Here is a 14288-nt window from a genome sequence, read left to right as displayed (position 1 = left end):
TTAAATAGTGAAAGTGATGTGTCTATAGAAAAACAAACAACAGCAGACAAATGCCCTAATATAGAATTTGTAGCCATGAATCAAGTAGTCAGGCTGTCATATTATCAAACTAAAACACTTTTAGTTTCCACAGCAAAAACAAGTAACCTTTATTCTGTGATCTCATAATATTTTTAGAGGATGACCATAATCTATCTTTTTTCTGCATATGTTATCCCTACATTTTTATATGCATTATTATTAATTATTGGCAGTTCTAATATCTTATAACTTTATCATTTAAGCAATGTGATAATCATTTTACTAATTTATATGAAACAGAATCTGCTAAAATGTTTCTAACACTCTTAAGCTTGAGTTTTGGCTATTTTTTCTCTATAATAATGATAATAACAATAATTATAATTTTGTTATATTTATTTTACCTTAATAAACATTTCAAAAATAAGGAAAATCTAGGTTAAATATATAATTACAACAAGTTTCACCTGTAAAATATATCAACTCCTCTGATCTTGGGAAGTTAGTTTCTCTTTTTTTTTCTTTTTGGAGTTAGTTTCTACTTTAAGGGATAAGGTATATCACATACACTGAAATACTGTTTGATAATATAAGCCAATATACTGTCTCAGCATTCATTAAGTCATAATTTATGATAATTTATATTATGATCATAAAATTATAGAACTTTATTCTAATTCCTAATCTCTACTCTTTTATTATGAAACCCACTTATATGTGATTCCATTTTTTTATTCCATTTTTTAAAAAGGATAATATACATGTCTTTCAGAAGAAATATATTCAATATATTAATTATTGGTTTAACAGAAAGTACATGAATGCCAACCTATGATTTTTTTTCGTTAAGACAATTTTTTTAGAGCAGTGTGAAGTACACAGCAAAATTGAGGAGAAGTTACAGAGACTTACAGACTCCCTGCCAATACATGCATAACCTCCTTCATTATCAACACCCACCATCAGACTGGTACATTTGTTACATTTGATGAACCTACATTGACACATCATTATCAACCGATGTGCACAGTTTACATTACAGTTTGCTTGGTGTTATACATTCTATGTTTGGACAAATGTATGACATTTATCTATCATTATGGTATCATACAGAGTATTGTCACTGCCCTAAAAATCCTCTGTATTCCTCTTGTTCATCCTTCTCCCCCAACTTCTGGAAACCACTTTTTTTTTTTACTGTCACCAGAGCTTTGGCTATTCCAGAATATCATAGAGTTGAAATCATACAGTATATAAGCTTTTTAGATTGGTTTAAATATACATTTAAGGTTCCTCCATATATTTTTCATGGATTGATAGCTCTTTTTTTTTTTTAACACTGAATACTATCCCATTGTCTGGATATACCGCAGTTTATTTATCCATTCACCTACTGAAGGATATCTTTACTGCTTCCAAATTTTGCCAATTATGAATAAAGCTGCTGTAAACATCCCTGTGCAAGGCTTTGTATAGACATACGTTTTCAACTCCTCTGGGTAACACTAAGGAGCATGATTACTGGATCACATGGTAAGAGTAAGTTTAGTTTTGTAAGAAATGTCAGTCTTTTTAAAATGGCAGTACCATTTGCATCAGTGGTGAATGATAGTTCTCATTGTTCCACATCCTCACCAGCATTTGGTGTTATCAGTGTTTTGGATTTTGGCTATTCTATAGGTGTATAGTGGTATCATGTTGTTGTCTTAATTTGCATTTCCCTGATGACAGATGATGTGGAGCATCTTTTCATATGCTTATTTGCCATCTGTATATCTTCTTTTGTGAAATATTGGTTAAGGTCTTGGTCAATCTTTTAATCAAGTTGTTTTTCTTACTGTTGAGTTTTAAGAGTTTTTTTTTTTTAATATTTTGGATAACAGTATTTCATCAGATGTGTCTTTTGCAAATTATTTTCCCAGTCTATGCTTGTCTTCTCATTCTCTTGACATTGTCTTTGCATAGCAGTGTTACATTTTAATAAATTAGCTTACCACTTATTGCTTTCATGGATTGTGTTTTGGTGTTGTATCTAAAAAGTCATTGCTATACCTAAATTCATCTAGGTTTTCTCCTATGTTACCTTCTAAGGATGTTACAGTTTTGTGTTTCACATTTAGGTCTGTGATTCATTTTGAGTCAATTTTTGAGTTGAGTGTAAGTTCTAGGCCTAGACTTTTTTTTTTTGACATATGAATATCTAGTCATTTCAGCACCACTTATGACTGTCTTTGCTCCATTGTATTTTCTTTGCTTTAACCAATATACTTTTGAAAATGAAAAACTGAAAGATTTAAAAAAAAATTTCAGACATCATATTTATATTATTGTATGATATGAATGATAAATTTTGCTAGTTCTTTTAGTAATTTGTTTTTTGCATGAGACTAATAGTTTATTGTCTAAACTTTGCTATAGGAGAGGATATTTTCACTCATAAATTGCAACTCGAAGTCTGATTTTGGAATTGATTTAATGTTTAAAAATATTTTATTTCTCTGATCCATCTCATTATCACAATTTTGGGGATATCTGAATTGTTTTAATCCATAGAGCTTTCATGAAATATTGTATAACAAAAGAGTGTGCACATATAGCATAACAATATAGTATAAGAACAGCACAATAGAGTAGAATTTTTAAAATAAATATTATTTTTTTAAATAAATATATACTATGTAGTTAATTATTGTTAAAACACTTGTCATTATTTTGGGGATTCTTTTACATTAGCTTTGATATTATATATTTATCTATAATTTATAATTATATATTTTGATAATTATATATCAAGATGATAATTTTTATGGTTATAGTAACTGCTGATTTTATTTTAAATCACTACTATAATTATGAGTAAGTCAGTTTTAGCTGAAAAACAACAATAATTATAACAAATTATAATGAAATAGCAAAATATAATATGTATTAATTTTATATCATTAATTTCTTAAAACTAGTTTTCTAAATAAGTTATTTAAGAAGAAGTGAGTTCAAATTTAGGTATAAATGTTGATTCCTATTTATGTTATTATTTATATCAGATATTTCAGGGGCTTTGAGAAGAAGTGAAAATGATGAGAAAACAGAGTCCTAGATTTTAAGTCTGCAGTAAGGAGTGAATGTAAATCATTTTATTCATATCTCTCAAGAGTTGGCAGAGGATCAGAAAAAAATTGTCATGACCAAATCTGAGCAAATTGCTGAAAATATTTAACTGTGGTACATCTTTTTTTCCCCTCATTCATCTCATCCACAAATACTAAATACTCACAAGCACTTCACTAGCCTTTCTGTGGTTTCCACAGCAGGGCCCCACTCTCCTCCACGCTTATTAAAAGCTATGATATATCATTCCCAGAATCCTCTCCCCTAATCAAAAATCATGGTGCTATGTACAATGTCCTTTTCAGCTAAATGCTACAAGAGCAGGTGTGACTTCTTGATAAGAGCCTAATTTATTATTTCTCCAAGAGTATTTGCATTTTAATAATGAGAAAACAAACTCAACCTAAATGAGTGAATAAGTAATTGTGAGAATGAGGACACAGAGGTAAAACCACGGAGAAAAATAAATGTCACCACTTTTCAAACCATGTCTTATGCATTATTATCTATTCCTCCCATTTTGTACATTATTGAAGAGAGTAAGAAAAGCAAGAAAAAAAATTCTTTTCTGATGTAATGCTCAATGTACAAAGAATTGACAATTGCTTCTGGAGAGCAAAAATAAAGTTGAAAGAAAGAGTGGATAAAGGAAACAGGATTATTATTTATGTAAAATATATATTGTTTTGCAATGGTAATTTTGGTGTTTTGTAGGTGAAGTTGGGTTCAGAGGATAATTAGGGGGATCATAGAAATATGAAGAGCCTGGATTATAGTGTGTCTCAACAATATTTGCAGCAGAAAAATCAAAATTACATCTAAAAGTTTTGTTGAGAGATATTCTAAAGTGCTTATAGAGTTGCATATAACTGATTTTCCATATTTGATTTTTTCCTTGTAGATTTTGTGATACCAGAATATATTCAAGGGAAGTAAATTGTGTTGCAAGTCAAAAAGAATTTATACAAAAGGAGGGGTGATAAAATACTTCTTAGAACATAGTTTGACATACACATGTCAAAACTCAGCAAAATCAGATTTTCCACAAAGAATCATTACCTAATTTTGGAATATATTATGTACACATTGTGAAGTGTCTTGTTTTGCTTGACATATTTTGTTTAGTGTATTAGGGAACTCAGAATATTAGTAGAAAGAAAATGGACGGAGTAGAAGAAAAAGTTATAATTGTTAATGGTTAGTCTGCAAAAGGGATGATTCATCCATTAATAATTAAGAATTAACTGTAATCATATTCAACACAGTTCTAACATATTATCTTCTTACCAAGTGGAAATCTGGCTCTACATAACTACAGAATCTAAACCAACTTTAATGAATAATACTTTTCTTCTTCTGTGTTGAAAGAGTGTATAGATCAATAAATGAAGAACATGAAGTTTTGCAAACATAACATTTTATTAGCAAAAACATTAGCACTTGCAAATAGGATACACATTTTCTGGTTGAATTTTATATTATACAAGATTGACCCACGAATTTCCCCTTTGTTTCTTTTATATAATTGATTCTACTATATACTGGTAATTTTAATATAAAATAATTTAAAATAGATTAGACTTAAAAAGTTTGCTTATTTTTTCTAAACTGTTTACACATATGTATTTGTGATAAACCTGAAACTCACACATATGTTTTCAGCTATTATGAATGAAAAATTTAACCTTGAACTATAGGGTGTTATGCTCATAATAATATGGTAGGAATCTTCAGTTTAGGTGATTATATACAAGCTCAATAAACTCACTAATTGTTATATTCTGTATTAGAATCAATTTCCTAAAATGTATATCTTACTGTCATATTTTATTAGTAAAAGTTCAAGGTGTCTTGCCTACATTAAGCAGTTCCAGGATTAGCAGCCTTTTTTATTTTATTTACTTATTTTTATTATTTTCCATTATAGTTTATTACAAGATATTGAATATATTTCCCCATGTTATACATTAGGGCCTTGTAGTTTATCTATTTTGTACACAGTAGCTTGCATCTGCCAATCCCAAGCTCCTAATTTATCCCTTCCCCCACCCCACTCTCCCCTTTTGTAACCATAAGTTTGTTTTCTATGTCTGTGAGTCTGTTTCCGTTTTGTATCATATTTTAGATTCCACATAAAAGTGATATCATATGATATTTGTCTTTCTCTGTTTAACTTACTTCACTTAGTATGATAATCTCTAGGTCCATCCATGTTGCTGCAAATGGCACTATTTTATTTTTAATGACTGAGTGATATTCCATTATATATACCACATCTTTGTTATCCATTCATCTGTCAATAGACACTTAGTTTGCTTCCATGTCTTAGCTATTGTAAATAGTGCCACTGTGAACATTGGGTTCAGGTATCTTTTTGAATTAGAGTTTTCTCCAGATACATGCCCAGGAGTGGCATTGTTGGATCATATGGTACCTCTATTTTTAGGTTTTTAAGGAACCTCCATACTGTTTTCCCTAGTGGCTGCACTAATTTACATTCCTACCAACAGTGTAGGAGGGTTCCCTTTTCTCCACACCCTCTCCAACATTTGTTATTTGTAGACTTTTGAATGGTTGTCATTCTGAATGGTGTGAAGTGATACATAATTGTAGTTTTCATTTGTGTTTCTTTAATAATTAGCAATGTTGAGCATCTTTTCATGTGCTTTTTGGCCATCTGTATGTCTTCTTTGGAGAAATGTCTATTTAGGTCTTCTGCCCATTTTTTGATTGGGTTGTTTTTTGATTTTGTTGTTGTTGTCGTTATTGAGTTGTATGAGCTGTTTGTATATCTTGGAAATTAAGCCCTTGTCTGTTGCATTGTTTGCAAATATTTTCTCCCAGTATATAGGTTGTCTTTTCATTCATTTATAGTTTCCTTCACTGTGCAAAAGCCTAGACGTTTGATTAGGTCCTATTTGTTCATTCTTTCTTTTATTTATACTGCCTTTGGAGACTGACCTAAGAAAACTTTGCTACGAATTATGTCAGAGAATCTTTTGCCTATGTTCTCTTCTAGGAGTCTTATGGTGTCATGTTTTATATTTAAGTCTTAAAGCCATTTTGAGTTTATTTTTGTGTGTGGTGTGAGGGAGTGTTCTAACTACAATGATTTACACGATGCTGTCCAGCTTTCTCAACACCAGTTGCCAAAGAGACTTTCTTTTCTCTGTTATACATTCTTGCCTCCTTTGTCGAAGATTAATTGACTGTAGGTGTGGGAGCTTATTTCTGGGTTCTCTGTTCTGTTCCATTGATCTATATGTTTTTGTGCCAGTACCATGCTGTTTTGATTACTGTGGCTTTGTAGTCTTGTCTGAAGTCTGGAGGCCTTTGAAATTTGTCATCACAATTTACAATTTTAACAGAGTCACAGTGGAACTTATGTTGCTTTGAAATGTGGAATTAAAGTTTTTACATTTACCTAGTACGTCTGTATTGGACATAGTCTATGCTACTATTAATTGGTATTTGTGTAGTTTGGTGCCTTGGCTCCTATAAGACAGCAACTGTGAAAGAGTTTTCCTATTTGCCTAATTCTTCTTGTTATTTTTTAATAAATATTTTCCAGTGGATAATGTATAAAATAGCACTGACTAATAAAGGCATGTATAAGGAGGAAGAACTAGTATGTTAATAAAAAGGGCAGATTTTTAAAAAGTCTTTAGGGGAAAATGTACATAGCAAACTATTAGAATTTTGATTATTTCCAATTATGTCTCTTTTCACTTTTTAAGAAAAATATTATAACTATTATGACATATAGTGTTTTAAAAAGTTAAAATTTTTCTTTCACACCAGAGCCATGGATTTATAACCATATCACATTTGAGAAAAGGGAAGAAATCAAGAATATTATATAAAATGGGAGCTGTGTAAATATTTACAATGAAATAAATGACAGTAAATGAGTTGCAAAAAAAAGTAGGAGATATCTTAAGGAGGAAAAATAAAACAAATCAGATATTAATCTAAATACATATCTGAATAAATAGCAAGTGTGTGGTTATTATTTTGTTCACTCATCAATTTATTCTTCCATTTGCTCACATTTACTGAGTAGTTAATACACAGAGAACATTAGACTTGGTTCAACATAGGTTAACAATGAAGGCATCAAAATAAATGAATTGCAAGATTGCTGACTATAAACAATATGCACACATGGAAAAGTAAAAGGCAGTGATATATTTACAAACTATTTGCTTTAAAATTCTAAATAAAATAATTTGTAATTTATTCAAGCAAGTGGTGAGTACACTTGTACAATACTAGGTGCTAAAAAGATAAAAGCATAACCTGCCCCTCTCACAGCCAACACAGTAGTGGATGTTATTAACTAAATTATTAATTCTATATACATATATATCTATGTGTATTTACATACACATACACATAGAGATTCATATGAGAGCTTTTTACAAAGTGTAGTGTATAATCTGTTCCTTGTATGAAATGGTGGGGTATAAGTTGTTCAATATAAACTTCACAAAGGATCTTGTCATGTACGTGAGTCATGGGTGTTTATCAATGTATCAGGGACAGGAATAATGAGAGTTAATCTATCAAGGGCAAGAATGAGGGAAAACACGACTAAAGAATGAAATCATGGAGTTATATGGCACGTGGAGCTAAATATATATCTAATAAAATAATGCATTTCAGAAATAATAGAGAATATTTTGTAGTCAGATTGATTTGTATCAGATTCAGACAATGCATATGTGAAGTTAAATAGAATGATCTAAAGAACTGGACTGAGGACAATTAGTATAGAGCCCTGTTTCATTCACAAAAGTAGACTTTGTTTTCATTCAGAATTACTTAATAATTACGCCAAAGTTTTCTGCATAATCATCATGTAGACTTGTAAAACTTTCTGCTCTTAGCAGTTTGTAAGTTGGTAAATGTGCAGACAATTGGAAGAATTACTGAGTTTAATTTTCCCCCCAAATTTTACTATATTTCAAATAATTCTAATCGTCCTTTATAGATGAGTAGAACATTTTGATGAAAAGATTTAGAGAGCTAATGACTTGATTATGGGAAGTTATTTGATTTATTTAATTTAATGCCATTATGCATATAATATAAAAATAAATCATATTTTCTACATGACAAATCCTTAAATGCAATCTATTTGAATGCTTAATAATGTCACAACTAGAGCATGAATAGCAAATTATATAAATAATACATACCAGAAAATTGATAGCAGATACTGTGACTTGCCTGTTTCCAAATGCTAGAAAGCAGAAGAAGATGTTATGTAAACACTCATTTTTTGGATTGGCAAACTATAGATATAATTCAGGAAAGGTTTATTGGATATCACTACCCTGTAATAAACAGTACTATGTGATATGTACTATCTGACCTTTTGGAATGATACTTTTGCAATCTAGAGATGACAATATTTTGCTTTCTATGTATACTTATCTTCTAGTGACCTAATGATATTTAGAATATAAATGGAGTCTATTTATAATTTTTATTATTAAACTATTTGAAAGCAGATTTAATTTACCTTGTTTGTCATTTTAAAAGCATATTAGTATGACCTAGTGTGTAATTGCACTCAATAATATCTCTTCTTTTTAAATGTTCAACAATAAAAAGAAAAATGCTAATAATAGTAATTTTTATTTTTGCATTGATGTTTTGCAACAGGCAATATTTTAAGTGTTTTGTATATTTTCACCATAAAAACAAACACATGAAGCAAATATTATTGTTCTCACCTTACAGTAAAAAATTATACTTTATATAACTTGCCAAATCATATAAAGAGTAATGAACAAAATGGAATTTGAAACAGAGTTCTAAATTCACCTTGTTTATAGAGGAGAATTTGGAACATACAAAAATAATGAAAACTAAAATTATCTAATAAGCTCATTATCTGTATTAACAGTTGCATTTCTTCTAGTTTTATGTAAATTGCATTTATTTATATAAACACATCTACAAATAAAAATTAATGTAATTACTCATTTTGAATCGGATTTTTTACGTAAGAATATATTTAAAGACTTTTACGATATTATTAAATATTCGTGGTCACAGGTATGATAGAAACTACATCACAATGTATAATGTGGCTAGTCTTAAAACATTAAATATTATCCAATTGCTGCATAATTAGAATTACTTTAATTTTATAAATAATAGACAGTACTGTTTCAAACATCTTTCCATATAAATCTTTTATTTAAGTTCTATTTCCATGGGCTAGAAACTTAAGAGGGTAATATACTTAAATTTTATATAAGTATTTATGCATGGATATATGTAAAACATGTACATGTATTGGAAGTTTTTTTTTATAAAGTACATATATATTATAAAATAAAATATATTAATGGAGACATTTTTGAAAGACATAAAAGTGTAAAGGGAAAATAAAATTCATCCATGGAAAACCAATTAATATTCAGATTTTTCCCTTTGGAAATATACATATTTGTTATATACTTTTACCATATTTGATAGAATTATTTTATAATCACTTAGTCCCTTAATATTATGTTATACACATTTTGCCATATAAACATTTTTCTCTAGCTAAATCATAATAATTAGTTGGTATTCATCCCTATAGAGCATAATTTTTAAAAATTTGTATCTACTACTAGACTAAACTTCACTAATTCAACACTAGTTTTTAGAAATTTATATGGCAGGCTGTGTGACTGTGGATAAATTAATTATAAATAAACACAAATGCAACCCTTACCTTAATAGAAATTATTTTCTGACAAGGAAACAAATGCTCATCACACGCTAACAAATGAAAGCATGCAACTTTAATGTGTTACTGAGAAGGATCTATGCCATATTTAATATAAGAGCTAAAAAGAAAGATTTGTTGTAATCAGGGAGATCGGGGAGAACTTTGAGTACATGACTGAACTTTTATCTAAAAAAGTGAATAGATATTAACACAGGGATGAGAGGGTTCAGAACATTTCCTGCATCAAGACTGTGAAGATATGCCTTGTTTCCATTTTTTCGTGAGAAAAAATAATGATGTGGTAAAAAGGTACTGGGCCAAAGAGTGTAATTTTAAAGTATTTTTATATTTATTTCCAAAAAAAGTTACAGATAATATAATTTGAAATAAACTTTCTAGAAAAAATGTTAGACACCATTAAAACTTTCTATAATGTTTTTATAATTTGTATAATATTTCACATTTAGATAGGCAAAAATATAGGTCATTTTTCCTTGACTGTTTCTGATACTAAATATTTTTGTATTAAACTTCCTGAACATATTCATTCCAGTTTATGGTTAATGGAATATTCCTGCCATTGGGCAGTCCAATTATGATAATATATTTTTCTTATTTATTTTAAATATTGTTCAAGTATGTAAAGTGACCTCCCTAATGGTATATGCATTGGAAATGCATACCAATATGTTGTTTTTCATTTAAGTACTTTGTGTGTATAAATGTGCAAATGCTAATTTATTTTGTGCAGTCAGATCTGATGAGAATAGGGCTATAAAAAATGTGAAACTGTTAGTGCAGAGAATACAGAAAGAGGTGAAAAAAAAACCCAGTTGATGTAAAGGGCAAAGCACAATGTAAATTATGACAACATAAAAATAACGGAAAATTAATTATCATATCTGTAGTAAGGACAAAATATCCTGAATTAAACACTTGAGTATGTAAGTCAAAAGAACATATACAAAGTGAAAGCACAGAAAAATATGATGAAAAAATTAAACACGCATAAAAAATACAATCACTGTTTCTTTCTTCTAATTGTGAGGATGAAATGAAGGAAGATTACATTGTAAGCATTCAGGTTTTAAAGAAAATTTTCAAGGGAAATAATTTAAAAATTGGCTCAACTGTTCTACAACTCTTAAGTACCTGAACTTAATGCAGCATATAATTTGAGTACAGTGTTTTAATATAAAGGAATTTTTAACTTGTTTAATTAGTATATTTGTTTCATTTTCCTTAAATATGATTATTTAATAAGGTTATAACTACTTGGATAAAAAAGCTCTGATATGTACTGTTTACTCTTTTGTCACTTTGTCATTGTCTTTAATGTATTTTTACTTTTAGATTCAATAGTTATTTAGGAATAGGTTTTTAAGTATCTAGTTTTAAAATTTTTATTTAAAAATTTTTTGTACTTATCTATGTTTTCAGGTTTAGTTCATCTCATCTAAAGATAATGTAGTTTGTACTGTTTTTTTCTTTTTTTTGGATTCCACATATAAGCCTATTTACAAAACAGAAATAGAGTCACAGATGTAGAAAACATACTTATAGTTACCTAGGGGGAATGTGGGGAGGGATAAATTGGGAAATTGGGATTGACATATATACACTACTATATATAAAATATGTAACTAATAAGAACATACTGTATAGCACAGAGAATTCTACTCAATACTCTGTAATGACCTATAAGGGAATAGAGTCTAAAAAAGTGTGGATACAGGTATATGTATAACTGATTCACTTTGCTGCACAGCAGAAACTAACACAACATGGTAAATCAACTATACTTCAATAAAATTAATTAAAAAATAAAGATAGTATAGTTTGTACTAGCTCTACTTTGAAGGAACAGCATTGGATTTTTACAATCTAATATATAAACAAAAATTTTAATCTATAAATTCTAATCAAAGAGTTATAAAAGGGGAAGAACAATCTTTAAAAATCCTAGGCAGAGATAATGAATGCAAGGATCGAACTTTTTGTAACATTTATGCAGAAAAGTGAAATTCTAAGGAAAAAATAAAACCTAACAAATGTCATAATCACATGACAACTTAGATCCCATTATTTGCCTGCAATGTGGGCTAATTATCCTAGGCCCCTCACCACTATTGCTATAGACTGAATGGTGCCTCTCAACATTTAGATGTTGAAACCACAACCTTCAATATAATGGTGTTTGGAGATGGAGCTTTTGGGAAGTAATTAAGTTTAGATGAGGTCATGAGGTTAGGGCCCTTTTGATGGGAATTAGTGTCCTTAATAGGAGAGATGCCAGAGAGCTTGCTTTCTCTCTCTCCACCACGTGAGCACACAGTGAGAAGGGAGCAATCTGCAAGTCAGGAAGAGAGTCCCCACCAGGGAACCCAATCTGCCAGCACCTTGATCTTGGACTTCCCAGACTCCACAATTTTTCCAGTTATTTGATGGTTGTGAGTGAACTGAATAAGAGATGTGCAGTTATCAACCACCATCAGATGTCACTGACCATGATGTGCATCCATTATTTATAGAGTGATATGTGGACTAAAGAGCTAGCTGCAAAGTTTGTACTTTGTGAAATTACAATTAGCGTATGTGGTAACTGAATTTGAAGCATGGTTTTAGGGGCTGGTATTATTTTAAAAAACCATAAAAACTGAAATCCATGCATATCAGAGCCATGCAAAGCATGCAGTGCGTGTACATGATACTCACCCTCCACTTGGAATAGGTATTGTAATGCTCTATGTATTTTCACATTATTTGAGTCCTACTTACATCATATTCATTTAAGAGTCTTAAGCACAGTACAATTAAACTTTCAGAGCCTTATTTTCCTAATACATAGTGGGGAATATTAACACCTACATAATAATATTGTTTCTAATTACAAAAGAAATAGCAATTTTACAGTTCTTGACAAACAGTAAGTGTTCCATAAATATTTTGCATATATGAACACAGTTAACCTCTATTATTTTGTATCAGGTATATGAATGTAACATTTTTCAGAGGCTCCTCTTTTTAAACATACTATGGATAAAAAATATCTTTTAAAAAATTTTTCTGTTCATGTTCTAAACTTAGAAGGTACATCTTCTGTTAAAATATTTTTAAAAATCAGAGTTTTGTGAGATTAGGGAATTTTCTCCTTCAATATTCATAGTTAATTTGTTAGTATTTAGAAGAGTTAAAGTTCTGAACATTGCAATCATTTACTGTGATTGCTGAACTAGATTTGCTGATTTTGGCAAAAACCCTGAATAATGTAATTCTCTGTGTCAGTGCTTCAAGAAAAGATATTAATTTATTTTAATGTCTTTAAGATTTATGTTATTTTATAAAATCTAAAATAAAGCTTGAATACCTCATTTATATCCATTTATTTTCAAACTTTATAAACTAGAAATAGACCACAAAAAATAACTCTCAGGGGCTTCCCTGGTGGCGCAGTGGTTGAGAGTCCGCCTGCCAATGCAGGGGACACGGGTTCGTGCCCCAGTCCGGGAAGATCCCACATGCTGTGGAGCGGCTAGGCCCGTGGGCCATGGCCTCTGGGCCTGCGCGTCCGGAGCCTGTGCTCCACAACGGGAGAGGCCACAACAGTGAGAGGCCCGCGTACCGCAAAACAAAAACAAAAACAAAAACAAAAACCTCTCAGTTAAATATGAAATGTCAACACATAACAATAGGGCTCTGCTGCGTGTGCCTTGTGAGCTGCAGTAAAAGCTGAGAAGAGAAAGGTCCACAGAAGATAAAAGAAATGTAATTCTTTGATCAGGACAAGTATGTTTCCCCCAAGATTAGGAACTGAGGATTTAGATTTGGTTCCAGTGTGCAGTTCACTAAATTGCTTCATCTGAGTCAAGGGACAAGACATTTAATAAAGTTATAAATAGGGAACAATATGTCACAGGAAAAAAAGCCTCTATTTTTTTCTTTTGAAGTTATATTTAAAAGAATAATTTAATTATTTTTAAAAATCCTGATGGTTGTACATAATTATGTGATTATATGGCATGTTTCTTTTTCATCTTTACTCTTTCATTTTACTGTCTGTCATTTTGAAGGTTTATAATCAACTTACATTTTTTGCTAGAGTTTCTATGGAAAGAAAATAAATCAAAATATGTCAGTCAAATTTGGTCTTTTAAGCCTACATAAATACTTAATGGAGTATTATGAAAGCAATTTAAAATTGACATTATTTTCTTATTCCTCTATATGTGCCATGTCGTTCAGCATCTCTATGTAGTTTAGAACAGAGTTTTGATGTTGGGAACTTAGTATGGGTATAGAAGAATAAATTCTACATACATGGTGGTGTATACCATGGGTGATTAATGTAGTAGGCAATCCAAGAAGTGAATCCCCAATAAAAGGCACAACTCTACAAATAAAACAAAATAAAAGTTAGGGAATATAT

The 14288-nt window shown here is 30.2% G+C and overlaps 1 protein-coding gene across 1 annotated transcript in view; it reads right to left on the bottom strand.

The window, feature by feature from the left end:
* Positions 1 to 14288, bottom strand: part of TECRL (trans-2,3-enoyl-CoA reductase like) — a 94852-nt gene that overhangs the window by 14992 nt on the left and 65572 nt on the right. Inside the window, exons 7-8 of the mRNA XM_024768971.1 lie at positions 14180 to 14252; positions 8331 to 8374 (exon numbers count right to left, since the gene is read on the bottom strand). Coding sequence (XP_024624739.1) covers positions 8331 to 8374; positions 14180 to 14252 — 117 coding nt within the window. The remainder of the gene's footprint in view (positions 1 to 8330; positions 8375 to 14179; positions 14253 to 14288) is intronic.

Source organism: Neophocaena asiaeorientalis, unplaced genomic scaffold, assembly GCF_003031525.2.
Source record: "Neophocaena asiaeorientalis asiaeorientalis breed wild unplaced genomic scaffold, Neophocaena_asiaeorientalis_V1.1 scaffold48, whole genome shotgun sequence".
NCBI classification, from domain to species: Eukaryota; Metazoa; Chordata; class Mammalia; order Artiodactyla; family Phocoenidae; genus Neophocaena; species Neophocaena asiaeorientalis.
The sequence above is the reverse complement of the archived record's forward strand: the minus strand, read 5'-3'. Positions and strand labels throughout refer to the sequence as shown.